The sequence below is a fragment of the Galleria mellonella genome, unplaced genomic scaffold, assembly GCF_026898425.1.
Source record: "Galleria mellonella isolate WM207_F2 unplaced genomic scaffold, CSIRO_AGI_GalMel_v1 utg57, whole genome shotgun sequence".
In the NCBI taxonomy this organism is placed as follows: Eukaryota; Metazoa; Arthropoda; class Insecta; order Lepidoptera; family Pyralidae; genus Galleria; species Galleria mellonella.
In genome coordinates this window covers 6257832-6273855 of record NW_026442119.1, presented here as the reverse complement: position 1 = coordinate 6273855, position 16024 = coordinate 6257832, and the positions used below count along the sequence as shown (strand labels likewise).

General features: G+C 31.6%; 1 protein-coding gene across 1 annotated transcript; it reads right to left on the bottom strand.

Moving 5' to 3' along the window:
- Positions 1 to 14218: 14218 nt before the first annotated feature.
- LOC113509778 (pancreatic lipase-related protein 2-like) lies at positions 14219 to 15770 on the bottom strand. The gene is made up of 2 exons (XM_026893200.3): positions 15291 to 15770; positions 14219 to 15202 (listed from the first exon to the last, which is right to left on the bottom strand). The coding sequence occupies exons 1-2, from the start codon at positions 15448 to 15450 to the stop codon at positions 14259 to 14261; spliced, it is 1104 nt and encodes a 367-aa protein (XP_026749001.2). The 5' UTR covers positions 15451 to 15770; the 3' UTR covers positions 14219 to 14258.
- Positions 15771 to 16024: the final 254 nt, after the last annotated feature.

Genomic DNA, 16024 nt, shown 5'->3' with positions numbered 1-16024 from the left:
CACAAATTGCAATAATAACACCCTTAACGACAGTAGCACCATTTATGCCTATGTATTGGCTTTATTATGAAAGCGGTAAAATTCGTGTTAGGATTGTACGAGTACAGTGCACTGCTGTACGAGAAATTTAATCAACAGCCTGTTGCTATTTTGCGCAGTTGACCGCCACCTCTTATAGCCGACCTCTTTCCGACTCGAGAATCGGATAGTAATGTTTTGTCTTTATTTGTAAATTATGTTATATACTATAGTTCTTTGCTATAGGCTATATATATGCTTTCAAAATAAATCGAAATTGTCAATTAAGATAACATTCGAGGTATCTTACCGTAGCGAGTAACAGATGTTCCCAATTAAATTTTGATCGGAAATATTATATTATTATATAAATAACATGATAGAAAGTCTATTAATAATATTATTATTAATTTAATACTTGTAAATACAAACAAGGACGTAGCTGTAAAACATGTTTGACTTTGGAAATTTGCCAAAGTCTCGGTTTCAAAATGTCATAATTAAAAAAGTAATATAATTAGTTATAAAGGTGTTGCTACTTTTATTTTTTGCGATCTTCTTTTTCCAGTTTAAATATTTATGATTCAGATTTTGTGTATGAAATACATAATTAAGATTCAGATAAGTCAACAAAATACAGAATGTTGCTAGTGTTTGTACATATTTGATTTAGGTGCCTCATTGAGTATACAATATTTTCTCATGTGAGAAAAATAGAAATACATATTAGTATCGGGTGAAAAGAAGACATCGTTTGTATACAAAATATCAAACATGACTGACGGTTGAATAGATCGCGCTAAAATTTCAGACGACTGTAACGTAAAAAACCAGTATTTGGATGTGGATTGGTAAAGAAAAAATTTGAAACGTATGATGTGATGTCACAACGAATTTCACTTGACAAATTATAGATAGGTGTGCTAAGGTAGACAGCATTTGAGTATTGATTATTGATATTAATTTGAAAAGTATTTCTTACGAAATATACTTAATTTCTTGATAATTTTGGGTGAAATTGACAAGCCATAAGGATACTTCACCATAGGACTTTAAAGACATTAAATAAAGTTCTATGAAGATATGCCCTTGAGAAGTAACCTCGTAAGGTCAGCACCAATACATTTTAAAAACTTATTTATTGTTAGATACATAAAAAATATTAAAGTTGGTTTATTAATTAACAATCTGATTTATAATAATGCTTTGAAATTATTCTTCGATTTTTTTGCAATGTTCTAATTTATATGAAATATCTATGTTCGTAATTATAATACGACTACTTCTGTACGTACGAATGACAGTCGTTAATATTTAATAAGATTAACAAATATTGAAATGTCCTGAATAAATTATAATAAATCTTTTAACTGAAAGAGGTAACTTGCGTAACATTAACTAAAAATGTCAAGACTGCGTAATGCGAGTTACTATGGAGAATACAAATAATTTTCATTGTCGAATATTTCGCAATGAATATATTTTGAGTGTTATAAGTATGCCACGTGGGGTCGGTCTGAGATCGAATGTGTAGGCGAGGGGATAGCTACACACCGCGATACTGTATCCAAGACGAGCGGTGCGCGGCGCGCGTTCCGATTGAATCCGTGCCAGGCGCCGGTCAACCAAAATAATTTTCATCTCCACACTCATCAGCATGTTACTTTGAACATTATTCAGATTAGATCAATTATGTAGGTTAGACAAAGTGTGTTAGGAGATTTTGACTTATTTACTTCAAAGTGAATGTACGTAAGGTCATTTTTACAAGTCGATACGCGTACACAATGAATCAAGATTTGTTTATTTGTGTACTTTTCTATATTTTTATTAACAAAGTTCTAGGGAATTTCGTAAGTTTACCTGACACATACTAAGTTATTCTTTCATTTAGACCGTGTTCTAAGTCTTATGTTATCCGCTATTGTCAGAACTGGAGAAACACAACAACAAAAAATGTTATTTTGCTGATAGATGTGACGAATATTTAATGAAACACTACAGATTACAATAAATAAATTAACAAAAGTATTTATTTTACTATAAAATAAAATTATAAAATAAAATAAATTATAAAAATCTCGTGTCACGGTGTTGTGTTCGTCCTCCGAAACGATTCGACTGAATTGAACTTTTTTAAATATATTTGATAAGTATGATAGGTCATAAAGGATATTTTATACCGCTAGGTGATTAGGGTGTCCTTTATGGTGTGGTTGAATGTGTCTGACATTTATAGCGAGGTCCAGGAGTACGGCCTCCAGTACTGCAAGTTCATTTGTAGTTTTTGGTTTCCCTTCTCGATTTGGATATACAGGAATCTTGCCTTCTGCATAGGAGTTGTGCACTCGAATAAAGACTCTGTAGTTTGGATAAGCTTACAATTTGGGTACCGGTTGCGATATTCCCGTGCAGCTTGGCGAGCGTTTCCGTTATAGGTACCGTACACGAAATGCATGTCTGCATATTCACGAGGCGAATATGTGAACGGCATTTTTCAAATTAAATAATGTCCAAGTAACAAGCGCAATCATAGTCCGAAATCAAGCACAGGCCAAGAAAGGAGCAATAAAAGGTGTGGTAAGGAAAGGGAGAGGAAACCCCCCCTCCCTATCGCCAGAATTCATTTGATCCATGACTTACGGGACATCCTGTATACTTTGCAACTATGCTCTGTTAAGAAAATCAATATGTACATCTATAATGTATTAAGTAATTACGGTTCGGCAACGGTGTAACTGATGGTAGTCCTGATAAAAATTTGCAGTGTTTTTTCAGTATTGTAGTTAAAATTAACAAATTATTACAAAAACAATTTCTGTAAAGTTTATAATAATAAAGAATTTACACAACGTAACTCAAGTGTGAGTGTACAGGTATTGTAACTGGTACTGGTGTCACTTCGTCCATACTGGTATTTTCGGAACCAAGTTATCTTGAGAGCAAGACGATGTCTGTCTAATAACTTTATTGATCATAGGAAAAATATGGTACAAAAGGCGGACTTAATGCTTGCAACATTCTCTACCAGTCAACATTTGAAGGAACGCGATAGTTCATTATTAGGATAGGATAATAATAAATAAAAATTAATGTCAATAAATAATGGATACTTAATAAGTATAACATAAAAATTTTATTAATACAAAATGTTAATTATAATATATATTCATAAATATAAAGGAAAATAATATAAATTTATAATGATTGTCAACTTTTTTGTCTGTTATCTAAGTCATGATCTATTTATGTATAAACTTAATCTGAATCCTTTCATTAATTTTGTGTCTAATATTAATTGCTAGCAAATACTTATTGCGGACTTTCTATTGTTATCTTTCTTCTAATTGGAGTGATCGTCCTAACATTTCTTAGCATGGAGATATTAAGAAATGTTAGGAGTAACAGTGTAGAAAAACCTAAAATATTTAAACCTAATAATATAGTCGTAAAGTGAACTCAATATTATGCAGAAATTATATAAGTAAATATCTTCATTATACCTATCTTCACACGTTTGGCATTTATGCGGAATTGCGTCAAGGTGTATCTTGTACCAAATTCACGAAAAGTGATAGATAAGTGCCATACGTTATTCCTTGTATATGGATGCATACTTCCGCCACTTGACTGTTGATACAATAAGGTTTTTTCCGTAAAAAAAAAAAGAGTAAAAATGTATTGTAAAAGACATGCTCCATAGTTATTGTCTTGAGGGTTGATTAATTTTTAGTACTTATCATTTTAGTGATTCGGCATAGAAAGGCACGCAATCTCCTCTCCTCTTCTCACACTCGTTACCTTTTCGTAATTGTTAAATAATTATATTTTTTTTAATCTTCATCATTATTTTATTAGCCGTTAAGTGTCCACTACTGAACAGGTTTTCCCCATAGACCACCATAATGAACGATCCCAAGTCAAAGAACTAAGTATTTCCTAGCTAACTTCTAAAGAACTAGCTACTTTCTTTTGGTATTGGCAATTGAAGGGTATTATTCCAGTAGATATAAAATGGGGCTTTTAAAAAAATAAGCATACAAATATTTTAAAAGGCTGATAATGCACAAACAACTTCTCTCGTGTTGCAGGTATTCATGCGCGGCACTAGCCGCTTTCCATCAGGTAGTCTGACTGCTCGTTTGCCTCCCTAACACTAAAACTAAAATTAAAAAAAGTTGGCAACTACAGTTAGGTTTTGTTGATATTTTAAGAGGAACGTTGTTGTCCATTTCTCGACCATTAAGGTCCCTTAGTCGCCTATTACGACACCCGCAGGAAAGGAAGGGAGGTTTATTTTCATTACTAAAATATATCTAAAGAATTGCTTAGGAGTATTAATAGTTATAATAGTTAACTATGATTGTATTATTATTCACTTTAAGTTGTATAATAACTAAATAGAAAGTAATAGTAAAATAATTAGAAATATGATAAATTTTAATAACAGTAAATAACAGATAATATCTTAAAAACATGAAACGATGGCAGTTGAATATAATATTCTAAATTAATATCAACAAGAAGCATTTTCATTTCATTCGCCGTAATTAACATTTACGTCATTTTAATGATAGTCATAATTTTGTATTAATTTGTCCTTATGAACTGAATTTGTCATGGTCAAAGATGGAAACAAATATAAACACATACTTCTTACGTAGTTAATCTGTTTAATTATTTAAGTAATCAAGTAATATTAGGTAATTAATTACGCTTGGTTTTCTTATTAACAAAAATAATTATTAAAACTAACAAAATATTTATAAAAATATACAAATCATTACTAATATCATAAATGCGGCGGTAGTCACTTACCATCAGGTGAGCCGCATGCTCGTCTGCCCCTTGTGTTGTAAAAAAAAAATGAAATGAGTTCATTTGTTTTTCTGTTCCCTCATAGTATTGGTAAAAGGCTAAACGATTGTACTTATATCAAATTTGTTTTTGTGTCCAAATACTGTATATATATATATATATATATATATTTGGAATGGAAAAAGAGCCAAGTTTTTATTTCAGTCTATCCTGGTCACATGGACGAAGTTAAGGGTAAAAAGTAGTATTTAATAGACTTGGATATATCGCACAACGCCATCGAATTCTTAACGAAGTAGAACTTGTAAAATGGAAACTGGATTATATATGGATATATATATATATATATATAAATATATTTTATTACATTAATTACCTATTTACAATGTCCATGCCAATACAGACATTTCATGAACACAAATGTTTGTTTAGTATGGAGATTGAAATCCATGGTAGGTGAGGCAGGGGAAATTGCTGCATCGCCTAAATTGTTCTAGAATATGAATTATCAATAACCAATTCGCAAAGATTGGATAAATTTTATTCCAATTTATAATATCAGAACTCCGCAAATCCATTATAAATTTAAGATATAGTTCATGATTATTTCAAACTAGTAGCAAATTTCGATTGTTTTCCCGTGATTTGCATTTCAGAATATGATTTATTTGTGTATTACATTTCATAAAATCAACCATTTATTCACTAATCTGGTGTGCTCTTAATGAATGATCCTTTCATATTTATACACGAACGTTTTAATCTCAACATAGTTTAAACACGTTTCTTTCCATGTTTGTGTGAGTTTAGTATACTTTAAATTAATGTTTTAAAATATGAGTAATGCATAAAATAACTCTAAAGTTCTTCGAAAGTTATATTAAAAATATTATACAATATTTTTAATATAACTTTCAAATATTTTATTATACAATAACATAAAATAATGTTTCACAAAAAAGATACAAATTAATAACTAAAATTTATAATGCAATAATGAAAATAGAATATTTTTATTTCATTACAGAGGGCACCATGAAAAATGTTTACGAGACGTCGTAGTGGGTATGCGGGAGAGGTGAGATTACTGCATAACAAAACTCGTTTAATGTCTTGAGTTTCTTGTGCCGCGATTAAGTTTTGCTACTACTTTAACCACCCCCTTGAGTTATCGCTCACTTATTTACTCTTCGCAACTAAGATAGACCCTTCTATTGAAGGAAGTGTATTTTACAATTATTTACATTGCATAAAATTTTACTTAGTTTAGTTAGAATATATACCTACACTTATTAACTGGTGCCCGCGACTTCGTCTGCGCAGGTTTAGTATTTCGAGTAGAGTATTTTTTTTTCCAAGGTCCTATTTATCTTTATACCAGAATTCAACAAAAGTTTAGTCGTGAATACGTAACAGACAGAATTACTTTGAGAGACCTTTGTTTTATATTGTAAATTGAAACTAAGTATTTTTGATGATGATCTCACAAATAGGTATTATAAATGCTATAGTTTGTGAGGATAGATGTACGGATATATATAATAATTTATGGTAATGCAAAAGTTATAGGTAGCTACTGCAATATACTGCTATAAACTATGTTAAACGATTTGTTTTGTTCAGTATTAACATGCAGATTTTACAATTTAGAAACGCATGAGCAAGCCACATAGGCTGTGGCAAAAACATGGCGTGCCCAAATGTATGCCTGCTACCTTTAAGGTTTGACGTAAGTTAATAAGTATGATTGAGATGCGTGGTATAAGAACATTGTCTTTCTTGGTTTCTCCAGTTAAGATTGTGACCTTTACAATATGCCTTCCTAGTTTGGCGACTCATAATCCAGTACTGTTGTATAATTTTGGCGTATCCAAGTTACGCATTAACAAAACGGGCACACCTACTTTTAATTTCAACTTATGTGTTAGCAACCCGGATAACTCGAAAGAGTTTAGAAACTCCATGGGATAGCTCGTAGTGTCATTAGATGACATGACTGTGACATGACGACGGAATTACACACTGATAATTATTTGCTTAGGTATCTCTGTACCATTCGTGTTTCTACCAGTGTGTGAAGCAGTTGTGTTTGCATTTATTTATTTATTCATTAGTACAAATATGTGTACATGGCGGACTTAATGCTAAAAGCATTCTCTCCCAGTCAACCATAGGGAAGTGTCAGAATACTCGAATGCGGTACTACTAATTATTGATATACATACATACTAAAATTACATATATAAACGAATAAATATATATAAATAACAAATATACTTACACATACATGACATATACTATATTATACACGAAATTGAGAATAATATAAAGTACTTACTGCTCGGATAAAAATAAAAAGTGTGCGTTAACGCTTTTTTTGAAAGACGGTTTAGTCAGTAGTCTCTTAATGGCATCAGGAAGCGCGTGCATGTGTTGGCATGGTTGTGTTTCAGTTTGAAGGATGGGATATGGCAGTGAATTTACAGAATACAGGAAATAACACCTGAGTCCTCAGGAATGGCAACGTATGTGCACCAAACAGTAACAAATACACTTATATTTATAATATTTGGAAATAGTAAAGATTTTAACACACAACAAAGATTTAACAGTGAGGCTACGATGTCTATCAGAGTACAGAATTAAAGTACGAAACCCATCCCAGTACAGAAAGTTGTAAGATAAGATGACGTTATATCCCCGAAACTTTTCACAGCTGCATTGGAAGATGTTTTTAAATTTTTATATTGGAAAAGATATGGTATAAACACCAATGGCAAATACATAACTCAATTTCTATTAGTCGATGATATAGTAATCATGGCGGAATTTATAGAGGATTTGAATACCTCAATGACCTCAATGGTGCTTCTCAACAGGTAGGTCTTAAGATGAACATGGACAAGACTAAAATCATGTCTAATGTCTATATCACACCTATATCGGTTAAGATTGAGAACACTACGCTCGAAGTTGTTGATGAGTATGTAGGTACCTAGGAAAAGTTGTCCGAATAGGTACGTTCAACCTCGACCGAGAGGTCATTCGACGAATCCAACTCGCCTGGGCAGCTTTCAGAAAACTACGCCACATCTTTTCATCCACAATACCTCAAAGATAGAAGACGAAGGTCTTTAACCAGTGCGTGTTGCCAGTGATGACTTATGGAACTGAAACATGGCTCTACACAATTCCTCGTATGCAAAAGCTTCAAATTACTCAGCGAGCTATGGAGAGCGCTATGCTCGGTGTTTCTTTGCGTGATTGAATTTGAAACGAGGATATCCGTAAAAAAACAAAGTATCCGACATATCCCGAAGGATAAGCAAGCTGAAGTGGCAATGGACTAGTCACATAGCTCGAAGAACCGACAACTGATGGGAAAGAAAGGTTGTTGAGTAGTGACCCCGTACGGGCAAACGCAGTGTAGGATGACTCCTCACTAGATGAAATGCATTGCAGGGAGTCAGTGGATTAAGGTGGCTCAGGACCGTTTTTTATGGCAATCTATAGAGGAGGCCTATGTCCAGCAGTAAACGGGTAATGGCTGAAATGATAATGATGATGAGTAAAGATTTTATATAATCTTGCGACAGCCCTACGAAGTATGGGTTTGTTGGACGCAGTATATTAGACGAGTAATAACGCCACATTATGCTGTTCTGAACGTAGCTCTTTGCACTTTTCATTTAGGTATGAATATAATACTGTTTAATTTTGTTACACAATTTATTTTCTTTTCTAATATGAGAAAATTTTTAGTATGAAAATAAACAAAAATGTTTATTTCTTGTTCTAAAAGTTAACATTTTAAATTAAAATCCCTTTATAATTGGCGAAGATATTGCATAACGCATAAAGTAAGTATATGGTAAGGCCTTTCTTTTTTTAAGTAAATTCATTAAAATATGACTATGACAAAATTTATATTATTAAAATTTTTGTATAACAAAATCATTTAACTTATGTAATACAATTATTAATTTTTGAACAAAAAATCAAAATAAATTCAGTACTGGCAAAGATATCATATATCTACCATTTTTTAAACACATAGAACACATCATCCTTGTACAAAACTGTTCTGATATCATTGAAGTAGAGAAGTCGTCAACCGAGGTCTTATTCAAACTGTACCTGTTCATTCATCTATTACTAACTCGCCAGCTGATTCGTCAACAAAAATGACAAACAAAAAATATTTTCAGTAATATTTTTGTAGGTATAATTATTCAATTATTAATAAATTATATGAACGCAATAGAAAAATCAATTCAATGGCGTTGTTGAGAACTCAACACAACTATTTATTTATGCTTGTGTAATGGCTATAGCGATATGTTTCTAGTAAAAGCCTATATAGAGTTGGACGTGTTTTAAATTGTAAATTTTTATGTTCAAAAGATTTATTTTCACTTCTCTACAATTATTGTTTAGAACAGTTACAGTAAAGGCATCGTACAATCGTTATGATTGAATGACTCTAGAATCAGCATCATTCAAAGATTATAATACAAATGGTTTTTTACGATTGAGTTGCTATGGATTTTTATTATGGAAATTAGGCCACAGTCCACTTGCGTTGTCCCTATATATTGAAGTAACGTATCAGCAAATACCCTTAAGCGTTATTATGTATAATAATCCGTTGAGAGCTGTAGTATTCGAGAATAATTTATACTCACAGGTTTCTTCTGAAAAATAAAGGTTCATTATGCTGTGAATGAGTAACTATAATATTTTGTGAATATATTTTAGCGATGTGCAGTTTTGCTGGTTATCTTATTTATTTTTTAAACAGAGGTTTACGTTATAAAATTAATTACTTATTTGATAATCTTCGTGGTGTAAAGATATGTATGTATAATTATTTGCATAAATGAGGTTTGAAGCTCGATTGTCTGTAGGGAAAATTTAAGAAAAAGTATTTTATTAATTATCAAATTAAAAAAAAATATTGTATTTTTATTTACCTTACAAATTTAGATAACAATATTTTGTTTCTGTGTTTATTATGGATACGAAAATTTTTTAATAAGAATGGTTACGACTTATAGACCTCAAACGATTTGTTAGAAGCTTTATTATAACCTGAACAATAAACATTCTTTTGATAAATTAAAATTTCGGCCAAATCTCTGGTAATGAAAAACACTGTTAACAAACCAGAATAATCTAAATAGAGGTACGCTGATCCGTGCCATGTTGGATTTAAGTGTTTGGCGAAATGTAAGTATGTCTTGTTTTATGTTCATCACAACATTCATAGTCTAGAAATAACATTAATTACTCTATCAGGGAGTAACTGGTGGGCATATTTAGTATTAAATTTTTAAAGTAATTTCATTACAAAAAAAAATCCATACAAAGTGAATGACAATATCTTTATTAAGTAATAAATTTCTTGTAGAAAGTGAGGTTAATTTGAGACATGAACTCAACTGAGAAATTGTTTAGACTTGGAAGCTTAGAATTTGTAGACGGTAATAAGCGTACTACAAAGGAACTCTGATTATAATTTTAATCGTTTTAAAATAAACTTATTGAGAGCATCTTAGTACTAAAAGCTTTGTTTTTAAATTATATAAGCTCAGGTGGGCGGTTTAACCACCACCATGATCTCGGCGAATGGATTCAGTCGGGCACATGACGGCACAACTGTACGAATAACATAATTTAAGTATTTATACCTTATTTATACGTATAATTTATATATATATATATATATATATATATATATATATATATATATATATATATGATATATGATATATGATATATTGTATTTATGAGCTGCTCTGAGTTATGAACGAGTTATTTAAATGTCACCTTCGTTAAGGAAAGGTTCCGATTGCGTTGTATATACCTTTATTTAAATGACAAACAACCTCCAGTAGTTGATAATGTACAAAATTGAAATAGATATGTTGATGTTACCGATAATATGTGATGAAATAGCAGAAGGGATATTTGTCCAGTTCATTTAGGTAATCAAAAATATATGTATAGGAATAGAAGGTACTCTACTCAGTTGGTCCAAGTCATACCTATTATTTTTCGGCGTTATGTTGCGTGCATTACTATATTTCGGTCAATAAGACAACTTGCTGGAATTTCGTTGAGTGACCACAGAGTATTTGTGTTCAGACTTTTTTGTGTGAGTTAAATCTTTTTATATTATTTTTGTTATTTATGTGTAATATTCCTTTTTTATATCTTATTGTGCTCATGCTTTCCTGGGTAAACTGGTATTGGAAGACTGTAAGACTCACCTGACATTCACAGACTGAAGGCTGTGGATGTAATAAATAAATAAATAAGTGACAGTAATACTCCATGTGGGACCGGATTTGCGAATTTTTGGAATAGAAGGTTCTCTACTCAGTCGCTTCAAGTCATACGGATTTCAGTCCAAACAGTATTATGCAGAATCAGGTGCATCGCAAGGCAATCCTTGCATCTGGGTCCCGTTCTCTTTTTGATATTTATTAATGATATTACATTATGTATACAATACAGTAAATTATCTCATATTATCATAAAATTCTCAATAATAAAATTCATTGTGCGGATTTACTGAGTTCAATCCAATTAACGGTACCTCTAAATTATCCTCGACACCTTGTAACTAGAGAATTTAGCTTACCGCGCTACAGAACTAACCTAGGACTGCATCAATCTCTGGCCAGGATCTGTAACATCATACAATGAAATTAATGCCAAATTACCTGAAATTGATATAATCTATGATAGTTCGAATTCCTATAGGAATAAATTGCTAAATCACTTTGTACAATAATCTAATAGTAAGTAACTCTAATTATCATAATATATATATTTTTTAATGTTTGTTAATTTAATTCATTTATAATCGTATTTATTGATATTACTCACAATCCAGGTTACAGGGAGACTTTGTACAAAAGTCGTTTGCTTGGGTACCTCTGTCCCATTCGTGTTTCAACCGTAAAGCAGTTGTGTTTCGGTTGGGCATGGCTGTGTTTCGGTTTAAAGAGTGGGATATGGCGTGAATTCTCTAGATACAGAGGAATAACATCTGAATCTTCAGAAATGGAACGCATGGGGGGTATGATGGGCGACACAGTATACTCAGTTATGCCCATGGTACTGCTCATGTTTATAGGCGACGGTTACCACTTTCCATTAGATGGGCCGTCAGCTTATTTGTCATTCTAAGTTGTATAAAAAAAATATATTTCCATAACTAATAACGCAACTTTTAAAATATTTGTAGTTTAGTGTTATTTAATTCATTATAATTGTTACTTCATTTCTACGTACTGTATAATTATGTTAAAGTAAATTCTGTGAATGCCTTTAATAGGCATGTGCATTAATATTGTATTATATTTAATGTTTGTTATACGTGTTATAATGCAATATGCTGTTGGTGTTCCTTTAAATAAATAAATAAACATTATGTACAAGCTAGTTTAATTGAGAACCAGTTATGTACAAAATACGTGTAACTACAAATGTTTACTAGTATATATATATATATATATATATATATATATATATATATATATATATATATATATATATATATATATACATATATATCGGTACATATGATGACTATTGATTCATTGTAACTTGCAATATAAAAATAGAAATATAAATAGATTAATCTCAAGCTAGTGCGGATCGTTAGTTAGTACTCGTACTAACGATCCGCCTGATGGTGATTACTATAGTTAATTATCTCTTGCGATATATTTGTTAGGTACGATGGCGCTGAGTGAATATCCGTAGATAACACATTATAACAGTTTCGGTTTTGTAAATTGATATAGAATTCTAATAAGAAAGTGATCGGTCCATAAGTCGTCGATTTTACGTGTACAGATTTACAAATAAGTCTATCTAGTCACTTGGCACACTGACGCTACTTGTATTTGTGACATAATGACGGAAGAGTGAGATTTCGTAATTTAGATGTAAGTAGGAGTTTGTAAATATTATATTTTATATTGTTTATTAACAAACTTTTACGTTTTCTACGTTTTCAATATAATTAACAGATATCATTAAATGTTTAGGTTTTTATTGTAAGTTTCAATTATGGAATTAGTAGATAAAACGAATTGGCAATTTGCTATGCAGTGTTTCTTAACATTATCAGTTACTCGTAATAATAAAATAAAATTGTAATTAAACAGTATCTGCATATGAGGGTCTTAATAAGACTAATAGAAGCGAAAACGATCATGTATAGAAATTTTGTTTGTCCATCTGTATGGTTGATTTGGCATTACGTTAAAACTATTATATCAAACGAGATATTGTTTTCATAGGTGGATTCCTGAAGGTTAAAATTTAAACTAACTTAAAATTTTAACGTGTGTTTTATGTTGATACACGATCTAGAAGTGGTCTATTTAATTGATATTTTCACTTCCAAATCTACCTGTAAGAAGTGGCGGGGAAAACTAGTCTGAAATAACTTCAATTAACGGTCGGTTAACTGATGTATGTAAATTAGGTATGAGTATGAATTTAAATTATAGGTATGAAGTAAACAGTACACGTATTAAAGCTGGCTCTCTTGTAAATGGATCACATTTAGAATCTTGGTTTTGTTGATTCCAACATATAACATTGCGATTCTTTATTTATATTTTTATATACAAATGTAAATAAATACAGAGCTAAAATTTGGTATCTGTATATATTTATAGATTACAGAAGGATTTAAGAAAGAATTTTCGAAATTCACTATAGAAAGGAGAGAACGACTTTGAATGAAATCATTGGGCGAAACTGCAGGATCATTAATACTTGTATTTGAAATATTTGATATTCACGAATTTTAGATTATCTGTCTGCCAACTTTCATCAAACTAATTCGAATTTAATGATTACAGCAAATCAGTTGACAAATCACTGAGACTTATTAGTCACAAATTTGGTGTTTTTACGTCTTCAGCATTTATTATGTTAACAGGGATGAAATTATTTTTATTTCAGTGTAATTAATATGATCTGGAGAACTTTTTTGCTAATAAAGTGACGAATTAATGTCAAATTGCACTGTTCTGCAAATTTTATGGCATTCAGCATTCGTTACGGTTACAAGAGCTCTTACGAAACAGTGACGCAATCTACCTAATTGTGAGATACACTTTTTGCATTTTAGTTTATTTCTTTGACAATATTTTAAATTATTGACCATAACATGGTAGGTATACTATTCAGGTCGCAGAGATAGAAATGAATTACGTAATGTTCAATGTGACACTTTCTATAACTGTTATGTTTACAATTAGATCACTAGCCAAAATCTAATTACTTTAAACTAGGATATTAATGACAACATAAACTAATAACGTAGTCGATTTTTTTAATAAAATATGGCAACAATACAAAATTCATAAAATCATATAAATATTATAGTATAATCACATGTTTAGTGTCCGTAACCAGCTGTCAACACTTGGCTCTATTGACTTTGTACCTGCCATACCGAGCCCGTATGGAGATGTTCCTGTAGTCCTTAAATAGTACAAGCCTCGATTTGCTAACGATGACCCATATCCCAGTATTGCATATTCATCTTTTACACACGTGTTTTCCAAAAAATCTTTATAACTGTCACACTTTACACCTATAAATAATTTTGGATTTCTAATACTTTCAGTATATACTTGTGCTGCTCTTAAATGGCTGCAGGTTGGCATAAAACATCCTGGTTGATTTGGTCCGCCACCATTAATGTAAAAATCTGCATGCCCTAATGATTCAATAACTCCTTGGATTAATCTATTTGAATGTATTATATCCACGTAACTTGCATCCATTTTATCCAGTCTTTGATCACTAAAAGCGTATGAAAAACAAGGACCGGCAGGGTCCAATCCAGTTATTCGGCCGACAGAACGAGATTTATATAGTCTAAAGTATTTGCCGGTCCAGCCCGCAATGTGTGCACCGAGACTAATGCCCAGCAGATGAAAGTCATCAGCATTAGCCCCGAAATGTTCCAAATTTGCTAAGAGATTGGCAAGCCTTTTACCTACAAGCCGGGCATTATAAACGGACAAAATATACCATTTATTTAACATTTCTTCCGCATCCACCATTAGTACATTGAATATTTTCTTTTCGTTATAGGCTTGTGCTAAATCTAGTGGTATCGCCGATTGCGAGTTGTCTTTATATCCATGGATAACAATCTTTGTTTGTTTGGATATATCAAACATTTTGGGCCGGGTCAATGCTTCGAAAGCCATATCAATGGCAAATGAATGAACAGTATTGCCATCTAAGTGGATTATTTTCATAGTTTTGATAAGATTAGGTTGATTGGTCAGTGAATTATAACGTAGATCCATGATTGCTCTACCTGTTAAAGAGCAAAAATAAATGTTTAATATGTCATTGACTTTAACTAAATACATACTGGATATAAGAAGCGAAATATTTCCACTCACATGTATCAGATAGTTTGACGTAAACGTTTTCTGCGAAGCTTAGATCAGTATCGGCGCGGCGCTCGGAGGTTGACGATGACGGTGAAACAGTCATCGCATCCGCGAAAGCAAGATGGCATGTTACAACCACTACCGGCACTATAACTGTGTAGTGGTGCATGGCTTGAGACCTCCAAACCGTCGAGTGGCACGCGGTCACTGTGTCACTGCTCGCCGACAGAGAAAGGTCTGCTTGGTCAACTTACTGACAAAGGGAGGGGGCTATCCAGTGATTAACTCACGCGCTCTCAGTTTGAATTCAATACTGATTTACTATAAAGAAAAAAAAAAACTACTAAAACACTATCTATATTTAAATTTACAAGTTTCTTACTTAAGTTTTCGCTATGTTCTGTTATGACATATAATTATAACTGTGATTTTATGCATATTACCTGCAACCTTAGATTATACTACTCTTTATCTATTAGAGAAAATGTACAAATACGTTAGCTAGTACTTTAATTATTACATACAATAATTAATTTTCTTTTTTAGAAGTATTTTATTTGTTGTTTTTATTAGCCTATATCAACCTTCTTTTAAAAAGAATAAATTTTATTTTAAATATTTTCCCTATTTCCGTTAAAAAAAGATATATTTCAGGTTCTAGTTTTATTTTTTTTACCAAAATATTATAGAAACTTAAACTTGCTACTGATTAGAAAAGAAAAAAGGAATTAGAAAGAAAAAAA

What these genes read in the sequence shown, in the direction of transcription:
- LOC113509778 (XM_026893200.3), bottom strand. Translation starts at nt 15,450, where the DNA reads ATGCACCACTACACAGTTATAGTGCCGGTAGTGGTTGTAACATGCCAT. An exon ending in CGTCAAACTATCTGATACAT is followed by an intron (nt 15,203 to 15,290) that starts GTGAGTGGAAAT and finishes GCTCTTTAACAG; the next exon opens with GTAGAGCAATCATGGATCTA.